The sequence below is a fragment of the Myotis brandtii genome, unplaced genomic scaffold (genome assembly GCF_000412655.1).
Source record: "Myotis brandtii unplaced genomic scaffold, ASM41265v1 scaffold3793, whole genome shotgun sequence".
Taxonomy (NCBI): Eukaryota; Metazoa; Chordata; class Mammalia; order Chiroptera; family Vespertilionidae; genus Myotis; species Myotis brandtii.
Window position 1 is genome coordinate 20,202 of NW_005364562.1, and position 11,149 is coordinate 31,350.

General features: G+C 49.3%; 1 protein-coding gene and 1 pseudogene across 1 annotated transcript; one reads left to right on the forward strand and one right to left on the reverse strand.

Moving 5' to 3' along the window:
- Window positions 1-1,806: 1,806 nt before the first annotated feature.
- On the forward strand, window positions 1,807-9,990 carry LOC102248447 (signal-regulatory protein beta-1). The gene is made up of 4 exons (XM_014544712.1): window positions 1,807-2,051; window positions 5,315-5,670; window positions 8,909-9,227; window positions 9,632-9,990. The coding sequence occupies exons 1-4, from the start codon at window positions 1,982-1,984 to the stop codon at window positions 9,988-9,990; spliced, it is 1,104 nt and encodes a 367-aa protein (XP_014400198.1). The 5' UTR covers window positions 1,807-1,981.
- Window positions 3,927-5,278, reverse strand: LOC102248152 (annotated as a pseudogene).
- Window positions 9,991-11,149: the final 1,159 nt, after the last annotated feature.

Sequence of the window (11,149 nt, forward strand, 5' to 3'; positions counted from 1 at the left end):
TCCCCTCCGGACACTGAAATGGCGCCTCAGCTATTGGGAGCAACAGAGAACAAAGAAGGCAGTTTGGAAAATCACGAAGTTTGGAGAGACAGCCAAGTGCTAGAACAGGGCTGAGTGACAAGGCTCGTCTTCTGCAACAGATCTCGCCACCAAGATGGGAAGAGGCACCTCTTTTATCTCACGCCCAGAAGCCAACACGGAGAGTCAAGGACCATGAGGACATGGAGGAATGTGAACCAAACACCACCCCAAAGCATAAAATCAAACTCCCGAAATACACCTTAATGTTTTACCTGGTAGTTTTATAAATGCTCATAAGGATGCTCACCTTGTTCACCTCTCTAGGAGAACAAGGGTGCAAAATGCGAGAATTTCAACAAAGAGATACAAAATGTGAGAACTAAAGATCTTATATACTTACATGCATGGCCCATGGACACAGGCAGTAGGGTAATAAAGACCTGGGGTGGGTGGTATTTTTTAAAAAAATATGAGAACGTAACAAACAGAAATCAATCACTGAACTGGAGAATTCAATAGAAGGGTTCAACAGCAGATTAGATGAAGCAGAAAAGGTACAGAAAATAAAAAAAAAAAAAAGACATGAAATTTATTCAATTAGAGGTTTGGGGCAGCCACACCTTTTTTATGGAAAACAGTATAGAGGGGCCTCAAAAAACTAATAGAACCTTCATATGACCCAGCCATTCCACCCCCAGGTCTACATCCAAAGAAAATGAAATCACTACCATGAAGAGGAATCTGCAACCCCATGTTCATCGCCCCATTATTTACAATATACAAGTCAAGCAAGTAATGTAAGTGCCCCTCAGTGGGTGAATGCATAAGAAAATGTATATATGTAATGGAATATTATTCATCCAGAAAAACAAGGAAATGCGGCCATTTGCAACAACATAAATGGAATTTCAGGGCATTATGCAATGTGATGTCAGGCAGAGAAAGAAATACTGTATTATTTCAGTTATTTGTGGAACCTGGGGGTGAGGGGAAACTCACAGACACAGAGAAGAGATTGGTGGTTGTGAGAGGCTGCGCGTTCAGTAGGGGAGTAGGTCAAGATGGTCAAATGAACAACCTTCTAGTTATTAGATAAATACATTTTGAGGATATAATATCCAACATGGTGACTACAGTTAGCAATACTGGGTTGTATATTTGAAAGTTGCTAAAAGAGAAAATCCTTAAAGTGGATTTATTTCGCTCACAGTGTTTGGTATGGACATAAGTTGCATTTCTCTCAGATAAACCCCTGGGTGTATAAATGTGGTCATATAACACACGTGCTTTCCGGAAAGATGTGAGTTTATTATGTCTTTTGTTGCAAGGAGGCACATACCAGTCCTGAGGTCCACCCAACACTGTGCGTTTGGGTGGAGTTTTTCCAGTCCCATCAGTAAATGGTTGGAATAGAAGGTCTTTCAGAAGAGGACCTGGTTCCATCCCAACGCTGACCAGGTTCTGATGAGCCCTCTCCCTTCCTCCAATGAGTAGCTCTTGCTGAGGCTGAAGGAGATGAGGCCATAAGCCGGCAACATCCTAGTGCCCTGGTCTGGGAAGTTTGGCACACAGCCCACACAGCACACCCTTCTTGTCCTGGGCCCCCAAGGGGGGGCATCACCATGAAGACCTCAGGTGAGCTGAGGGGCCAGTGGAGAGCTGAGGCCCCAGGCAGAGGGAGTGTGGGGGAGCACTACTGCCTAGAGGCATGTCCAAGTCCCTCTGTAAACTAAGATGAGTAACTGCTCACCCTGTGGTTGCTTCCCCGACTGATTATTTCACAATCTAGAAGCAGGAACTGTTTAGAATACAGAAACTGGCTACTGTGTCACAGCCTTGCACCCCTTCCTAGGCGCTTCCTCTTATATCACACAGCTGGGGCCTCACTCCTCTCACACAGCAGAGAGTCCGCGTCCTCCGAGCACACACTTGGACACAGCAGGCCACTCAGGCCTCCAGGATGCCCATCCCTGCCTCCTGGCCCTGCCCTCCTCCTTGCCTGCTGCTGACTCTACTGCTGGGCCTCCCAGGTGAGTACTCCTTGCGGTAGAATATTCCCTCCCTGCCCCTGGACTTCTTTTTGCCCCTGAAATCTCAGGGCCTCCAGGGAAACATGGGTGTGTCACCCAGGGCTGCACACAAGGCCAAGGCTGCACTCTATCAGGGCTTTACCTGAGCCCTTGAATTCAGGAATATGAGTGTTTTCTCTGTGGGTCCATCGTCTGCCCCTGTTACCAAAGGCAACAAAACAGATGATATTTGGAGTCTTAAATGCTGAACAGGAGGTAATGCTTAAAATGCCTTTGAACCCAAGAACCTAGCAGGGAAGATAGTCTTGGAAAGACTAGTAGGAGAGTTTGATATATTTCACCAAAGTCAGGAGGTAGTGTTGCTCTGTAAACTAACCAAAATTCGCCTGCCCTGGAAATCATCCCTGTCAGATAGAAATATAGGAGTATCTACTATATCCAACAGAATTGCAAATAAGGCACCTCACATGTTTAATTTGCAATGCATGCTTATAGAATTCTCTTGTCTACCCTGTAAGCCACTCACATCTGATTCTCTAACCAACTCCCATCTTTAAAGAAAAAAAGCAGGGGTAGGGGGAATCCAGAAAGATCTGTTTGGCCCGGATAGGACAAGAGAGCCCTGCATGACAAGAGGACAAAGGCCACTGCCAGCCCCTCCTTAACAAGGACAGAGCAAGCGGGATTTCTATGAAAAATTGCTCCTTTTCCCTGTAAATTACTAACATGGGGTCCCCTTGGAAGGTCTTCTTGCTTTCCATTTGTAAAACCGCCAACACCTGTGAAAGTGCAAATAAAGTGAAGCTCAATAAAGAAAAGCGAAACAAAATGAGCTACGCCTGTGTCAGCTCAGATTCCGGTGTGTGAGATCACCACACTCCGTGCCCGTGACTGTGCGCGGAGGCAGAGAGCGTGTGCACACGTGTGTGTCTCGCCACGACCCGCTGTGACAGTGCGGGGCTCCCCAGCCCTCCAGGCGTCCCAGCACCAGGGCGCTGCGTGGGTTGCAGGCGATCAGCCAGGGCGCCCTCTGGAGAAAGGACCTGGTGAGCCTCACCAAAGACACAAAGGGCTCTTCCCGGGGCTGGGCAGCGATTGGCTCTGGCTGCGGGCTCCTCCCCTGGGCTGGGCAGCGATTGGTTCTGGCTGCGGGAAATGCACTCCTCCCTGACAACTCTGAGATGGGAGAGGAGAAATAGCCTGTCCTGACTCTTAGATGTAATTCTGTGAAGATGGAAGCTGACAGTTACAGCAGCAGCTTCCTGACCCTGAGACAGGCCTGAGGCAAAACAAACTGACGCTGAGGCAAGAACGTGTCCTCAATGACACCTCTGAGCTGGGTGCTGGCTGAGACCATTAATGCCCTTGGTTACTTCCCTCAGCTGTTTGCACACTTACCTCTGCTCCAAGCATCCTACCTGACATTAGCCAGGCAACAGAGCACTTTAGAGCCAGTGAAAGTTATGCCACAAAATTATTCATTAACACCGGATGTGCAGCTCAGAGAAAAGAATTACAGAATGGTATGTTCCCATTTTATTAAAAAGTGGATTTATTTTCCAAGGAAAATGTTTTAGAAATCGTTATCTCTGATATAGTTGTGTCTGAAAGACAACACCTTAAATGTTTCCTAATGGCATATTTTCATTTTCTGTGGATTTTTTCTACAACAAGCATGTAAGGCAATGGTTCTCAACCTTCCTAATGCCGCGACCCTTTAATACAGTTCCTCATGTTGTGGTGACCCCCAACCATAAAATTATTTTCATGGCTACTTCATAACTGTAATTTTGCTACTGTTATGAATGGAAGGTCTTCTTGCTTTCCATTTGTAAAACCGCCAACACCTGTGAAAGCGCAAATAAAGTGAAGCTCAGTAAAGAAAAGCGAAACAAAATGAGCTATGCCTGTGTCAGCTCAGATTCCGCCACCGTGTTCCATTTCTCTGTCAATTCAGAGTGATTCTGGGGAGGAAGAAAGGTGAACATGCATTCCACTAAGCTTTCTTGAACTGGGAGTATGCTTTTTTACTAGGAAAAGTTGTGTTTTTCTTTTTAAAGTTGTTTTATGAAATGAAATTGGATAGTAATAGGCATTTATTTTTTAGTGAGCACCAAATATTAGTTTCATTTCCCTTTCTTACTTATCATGACTTCGTAGCATTTCCCATCAGAACTTCTTCTGTGAAGAAAAACAGTCCCAAATGACGGATGATCAGGCTCACAGGAACAGCAGGTGATACTAAGTCCTGTAGGGAAGGACAGGACCTGCCTCTGGGGGTGTACGATCATCCTGAGATGAAGCATCCTGATGTCTGGATGCACCAGGTTTCCTAAGAGCTACCGCCACAGATGGTGCTCCTCTGTTTGGCTCTCCTCGAATGCCCATTCTTTTCCGTCTTCTCCATCCAGAAACAAACGTGTTTCTTTATAAACCTGGCCCGTCTCCAAGGTGAGTGGGGACATATCAAATGCACGCCATTGGGATTCAAACCCTAGTCCAGTACCTGTGGCTTCTATAAAGCTTTCTTTCAGTGCCCAATGCCCATAGAGCATATGCAGTCAAGGAGATTCATCCCTAAAGCTTCTAGTTGCTTCCTGTTTTTTGTTGGTAAACTTTTCTTTCATACCCAGAAGGCATTCTGAAGTTGAGCCACGACCAGGTTCAATTCCAACTTGTATCCCAGATTCAGCAGCAAGTACCACACAGTCCCTTTAACAAGAAATGTTAAAGATGAAACTGGGTAAGGATTCAATGAGTCTTGTGAAAGAACTGGTTTCCCTTTTGCAGTTCCCTGCAAATGAATGTTATTCCAAGGAATGTTCTATTTCTCTGCACTACCTTGTCATCAGAGGACCAGCCATGGCTGCCAGAGTGTCCCTGGCAGAGACAAACCGGCTCTCCTCTCCTCAGGCTGCATGGACGGTACCTCCAGGAGCCATTCTGCTCACCTGGGCAGTCACATGTTGCAGGAAAGAGCCCAGCACAGCCCCTCCATTGCTGGCACCGAGCAGAACTGCTTGTTGGGGGGAAAACTTAAACCTGCTCTTTGTTACCTCTGTTGGCCTCTGTTTCCTCATTTGTTATAGGCTCTCACATTAAAGGTTGATTGTGAGTGTTACATGTATGACACGTGCAATGTGCTGGACTCAGGGCCCACTCAGGGTGTGCACTTGGTCGATGAAAGCTGTTGTTGATAAATACTGACCAAGCCCACAGGCTCCCATATGGTGAATAAATAACAGCTCTGTGCTTCCCTCCAGGAGGGGCAGGTGAGGAGCTGCAGGTGATTCAGCCTCAGAAGTCAGTGTCTATCGCAGCTGGAGAGACGGCCACTCTGAGCTGCACCGTGACCTCCCTGACCCCCGTGGGGCCCACGCTGTGGTTCAGAGGGACAGGGCCAGGCCGGGAGTTAATCTACAGTTTCAAACGAGGCCATTTCCCTCGAGTAACAAGTGTTGCAGATGCCACAAGGAGAGACAACTTGGACTTTTCCATCCACATTAGTAACCTCACCCCAGCAGACACAGGGACCTACTACTGTGTGAAGTTCCGGAGAGGAGGTGACAATGACATGGAGTTCAAGTCTGGAGCAGGCACTCAACTTACCGTGAGTGCTGAGTACAGGGGGACCCTTTGTACCTCATGTGTGACAAGTCATTAAGATCGGCTTCCATCTTTGAGCAACAACTAAGAGTCAGGTGCGGAGGTGGGTGCTTATAGTCATGATCTGATTCATGGTCTGATTTCACCCCATCTGCAGACCAGGGAAGCTGAGGCCTGGAGATGTCATGTTCTTGGCTCAGCCACCACGGCTGGTCAGTGGTGGGAAAAGTCTGGAACCCCCGCTTGTCTGGCTCCCCAGTCCTGGCCTTTCAATCCAGTCAGCCCATTGGTTGCAGGAATGAGAACTGACAGCTGAGTGACTTGCCCATCACAAGGCCAGACCTCACCCACCTCCACGGAGTGCTCCCCTCAATGTGGCCAAGGCTCCTCCTTAGTGACACCCACTGGGCACCTGCTCTGAGCCAGGTTCTGTGCTGGTGCTGAGGCAGCTACAGAACAAAGCAGGCAATGGCTCTTCCCCTCGAAGCTTCGTTGTCTTCCCTCCAGTGGAAGAAACTCACTGAGGGCAGGGAATAGAGAAGGTGCTGCTTTATCTCAGCCTCAGAAACATCACAGGAGAAGAAAATCCTGAGAGGCCCAGACTCACTGTTCACTCTGACAGCCCCATTTGAAGGAGATGCCCAGAAGCGCACAATCACTGTGGGTCTGCCTAGGACCCCCCTTTATTCCAGAATCCCAGTCACTGTCATGAAGCCTCCAAGCAGAGTTGGGTCGTCTCAGAATGTCCCTCACCCATGGAAGAGGCTCCCCATGTGGGAAACTTAGGGGTCGTGCCATTGAGGCAACACCGTTCTCCTTGAGGGTCTTTTACCAGACGCCCAGGGTCCTGAAACCTGGAATGTGAGCACGCAGGGACCTTCAGACCATCCAGCCTGACTCCCCATGCACAGAGGGGTGCCTGAGGTCAAAAGGTGACAGGGGCTTTGTCCACGGTTACATGGCCAGAGACTGAGGAGATTGTTCCAGAACCCCATCTGATTTTAGCAGCTTTTTGCTGCTTCAAAGACAGATGCTCTTTCCTCAAAAGCCTGGTTAATGCAGGCACTGAATAAAGCTCATTCCAGCACACCATTGAACAGGGAGCCAGCACCTCTTATTTTCACTGGTTCCCAAAGGTTCACATGCTCCTCACACTCAGACTTTGAGGCCCAGGTTATTGGGAACCTCTCCCTACCTCCAGCCACAGCGCCCTAATGGAGCATCCACGTCAGCACCACCTAGAGCCCCTCCTTCAACAGCTGCCTCCCCTCCAGCCTGTGGAGACAGCATCTTTCATTCACTGTCTTCTGTTGATGGATATGAGTTGTCCCCAGCCTTGGGCTATTCACACAGTGACACAGGGGATACCCTTGTACATGGATCACCCTATTCAAGAGGGAGGTGCTCACTGCAAGCAGCATTGCTAGGTCACAGGGTGTGTGCATTTTAATTTGTGTGGGTATTGCCAAGTTCCCCTCCTAGACATGGCGGCAATGGGGTCTCCTCACAACTCCTGGAAACAGGCAGGGAAGGTGGCTTTATCCTGAATTTCCAGATATTAAAACAGTTCCCAATAGTGTGTCCCTTGCCTAGGCCATCACAGGTGTAAGTGGCTCCATCCCCACTTAGATCTGCTACCTCCTGGTAGAGAGCTCCTGCCACTTCCCGGAGCTACTGGCCCAGGTGAAGCCTGGCTGAACAAGCAGCAGTGGGAGAGATCAGGGGTCATGTCTTCATGGTGGCATTACTCCTACAGCCAGTGCTGCGAGGGAGGGGCCATTGTTGCCCCTTTGGTAGTTGAGGACACTGATGCCCAGAGAGGAAACCTGAACTGAGCAGGAAGGGGAACTAAGATCTGAAATCCAAACAACATTAACTCACAACGCCTGCTCACCGCAATCCTATATTGTGCTTGTCAAAGTGTAGAGAAAGCTCCAACCCTTTTCTTAGAATCATGCATAAAAAAGGATTTTAGAAAGGTCCGGTGGGGGAGGCAGGTCTAGCTTTAGAACTGAGATGAGATAGTGCTCAAATGTCCCATGATATGGCCTGAAACTTCTTCTACAGGACATGGCTCTGTCTATGGAGGCATCCAGGAGGCCTTCCCTTCTTTGTGGTGTTTTCCTCACTGAGCAGCCGCAGGAGCAGCCTGGCACAGTGGCCTGGACAGAGCAGAGAGGGGTCGCTGAGCCCCAGCACCTCCATGGGCAGCATCCCTGTCTCTGCAGACTGAGGGAGAGGAGGGGGCATTTCCTAGAGGGCCCTGCGGCCCCAGTGAGCAGGAGTTCATATTCTAGACTCACTGTCAGGAGCCCGTTCTCCCATTTGTTGCTGCAGGGCCCCCGGCCTGGGCACTGGAGGGCACTCCTCCCTGGAGCAGGTGGTGGTCAGGGTCAGGCTCCTGAAGGTGGGCACTTGCTCTGCTGATGGACGTGAATACCTGGGAGGCCACAGGAAATACCTCTGGGGACAGTAGTGGCCCAGGGGACAGTCCCTTCATTACTCTCAGTTTCAGTTTTCTCATCTCTAAAATGGTGATGATCATGGACTCCTTTAGGAAAGTGGAAAGGATTTGAGGTGCTCTGTCCGAATCACCCAGCACAGAGTTGCACCCCCAAATCAAGGGGTTATGTCAGTGTCGTGACCTAGTTAACTTAGCTGGGCCTCAGCTCCTCACCGGCAGAAATTGTGTAGAAAAACATAATACTAATAAAATCACTGATTAATCAAATACTGATGATATCATCCAATCTGCCTTTACAGAATGTTTCAGATGAGCCTGTTGAGAGGACAGACCCTCACTGGGCCACGGTATTGTCATCCTACGGCTGTGTGCTCTGGGCAAGTCTCTGTCTCCCCCAAGTCCTGTTTCCCCACTTGATGAAGATGATAATCATAGCCCCATTCATGGGTCTGTAAGGATTGGAGACCAGCTATGAACAGCCAGTGCACAAAAATGAGACTGACTAGGAACTCTGTCCCTGGGCCCAGACTGTGGGAAATCATCTGGAGGGAAAAAAGTTGACTTTGAACGCAGGTGTGGAATTGCTTGCCTGCCCTGTCCCTCACTCAGAGTTCACCTCTGGGGACAAGTGTGTCCTCCTATGTAAGATGAGGACAATGACATTCTCTCCCAGCTTTAACAGAAGGATAACACACAGTATATGAGAAGGTTTGACAGTGCCACATGCTTGTGGTTAGTGGTGAGAATCACAGTCATGTTCGTTGTTCTTTATGTTCTTTTTACAGCCAAACCCTCTCGCCCTGTGGTATCGGGCCCCACAGGCAGGTCGCCGCCTGGGCAGACAGTGAGCTTTACCTGCAAGTCCCACGGCTTCTCCCCCAGAAACATCGTCCTGAAATGGTTCAAGGATGGGAATGAGCTCCCAGCCTCCCAGACCACCATGGACCCAGAGGGAGACAGCCCTCCCTACAGCATCTCCAGCACAGCCAGGGTGCGGCTGGCCCCGGGGGATGTTCGCTCCCAGGTCATCTGCCAGGTGGCCCACGACACCCTACAGGGGGACCCTCCTCTTCGTGGGACTGCCTACTTGTCTGAGGCCATCCGAGGTAGATGCCCCTCACACCCAGCCCAAGCCACACCTGGCCCCTGTCCTCCCAGCCTGCTCCTCCCCCTATGTGCTTGTTAATTTCATTTATTTTGCTAAAGTTATTATGTTCTAACTGCATGCCTGGGGCTGTGGTGGTTGATTTCAATCATATGACCCTAATAGCAGCTACCAGTAAGATGAAAACCACAAAAGCAAGACAAAAAGCCGGACACCGTCTCTACCCCTCCCTAGAAAGGGGTGGGGGTCCAGGTGGGGAGGTGGAGGCGCTCAGTGCTTTCATTTCATGAAAGAACCCTCAGTGTCTAAGCCCGCCCTCTGTGTAGTGGGGGAGCTAAGTTCTGGAGCCCCCTCTGTGATCTGTCTGTTCCATGAGGTCAGAGCTTCTGCCCTTTGCTATTTCAGTTCCGCCCACCTTGGAGGTTACCCAACACACTGTGTCAGAGACCCAGGTGAATGCCATCGCCTGCCTGGTGAAGAACTTCTACCCCCGGCACCTACAGCTGACCTGGCTGGAGGACGGAAACACGTCCCGAACAGAAACAGCCTCGACCCTGGTAGAGAACCAGGATGGGACTTTCAGCTGGAGGAGCTGGATCCTCGTGGATCTGTTTGCCCACAGGGAGGATGCGATGCTCACCTGCCAGGTGGAGCACGATGGGCAGCCGGCCATCTCCACAAACCCCACCCTGATGGCCTCTGCTCACCAGAAGGACAAGGACAAAGGTAAAGTCCAGGGAGAGGCCTGCACTCCAACTGATTGAGATCTGTTTAAATTTTATCTTTAATTTTAATGTTGTAGGTACTAATTCATGCTTATTATAGTACTAGAGGCCAGATGCACTAATTTGTGCATGGTCGATGTCCTGCTGGCCCGCCCCAATCAGGGCCAATTGGGCGGGCTGGTGGGATGCAGGGGAGGGAATGCCAGAGGTTTGCAGGCCAGCCCCAACCCCGATCGGGGTGGTGGGGCCAATCCGGGGCAGGGCTGGCTGGAGGGAGGGGGGAGTGCTGTTGGCCAGCTGGCCCCGCCCCCTAGTTGAACTCCTGGTTGGGTCAAACTCCCACCCAAGGGGACAATATGCATATTAGCCTTTTATTATATAGGATAATCTAGAAGTATATCGATAGAAAATAGAATTTTGAAGTGACTCACAGTTATATTGACTTTTTCACATTTTCTCTTCAAGTAACACTGAGAGCCAGTTCTGTGTAGGGTTTACTTCACATTTTGTATTTTGTATTTGGTTCTGAAAGGCCATATTTGGAGACAAGTAGCTGTGCTGCTACCATTGTCTCGGCAGCCAGAAGGGGACTGAAGATTGTTGAGTTCTTTGGCCCATAGGTCCCTCTCTCAGGGTCCCTTCTTTCTTCATCAGGGTGCTACCCTTGCTGAGCAGGCCCATTGAAGTGGAGAACTCAACCTCCTCTGCAGCTCTGCTACTCTTAGAATTATGTCCTTGGTCCAAATCACAGCTTTTTTAACCATCTGACTCCAGAAGGGAAAAAATCTGCAATGCTAGCAAAATCTCTTGTGGCTCACACTTAACTGTTACCTTGTAATTAGTCTTAGCTTTTCATTGTCTTTCTCCAAAGGACTGATGCCCCAGCAGGAACCATCCAATACCATAGTCCTTATAAGTACCATTTTCCAACTCATTTTCAAATGCCTGATGCCCAGGTATCCCCTCCTTTGGTTACAGCACCCCAGTACAACAACAGTGAAAATTTAAACAATTGCTCCAATAGAGCCAGCAGGGCCGACTTCTACTCCAACTCCAGCCAGTGCTGGGACTTTTTGACCAGCCAGCTGATGAGTGATCTGATTTCTAAATTGCATTTTAGTTTGCTCTCCAGAAGACTCCCAGTCAAACTCCATAGGTCCGTTTCCCTGGGAAGCAGACTCTAAATGGCTATAAGAAT

Excerpts from the sequence above, each read along its gene's own strand:
- LOC102248447 (XM_014544712.1), top strand. The coding sequence starts at position 1,982 with ATGCCCATCCCTGCCTCCTGGCCCTGCCCTCCTCCTTGCCTGCTGCTG. Across the intron at positions 2,052-5,314 it reads TCTACTGCTGGGCCTCCCAG|GAGGGGCAGGTGAGGAGCTG; the intron begins GTGAGTACTCCT and ends GCTTCCCTCCAG. Across the intron at positions 5,671-8,908 it reads CTCAACTTACCGTGAGTGCT|AAACCCTCTCGCCCTGTGGT; the intron begins GAGTACAGGGGG and ends CTTTTTACAGCC.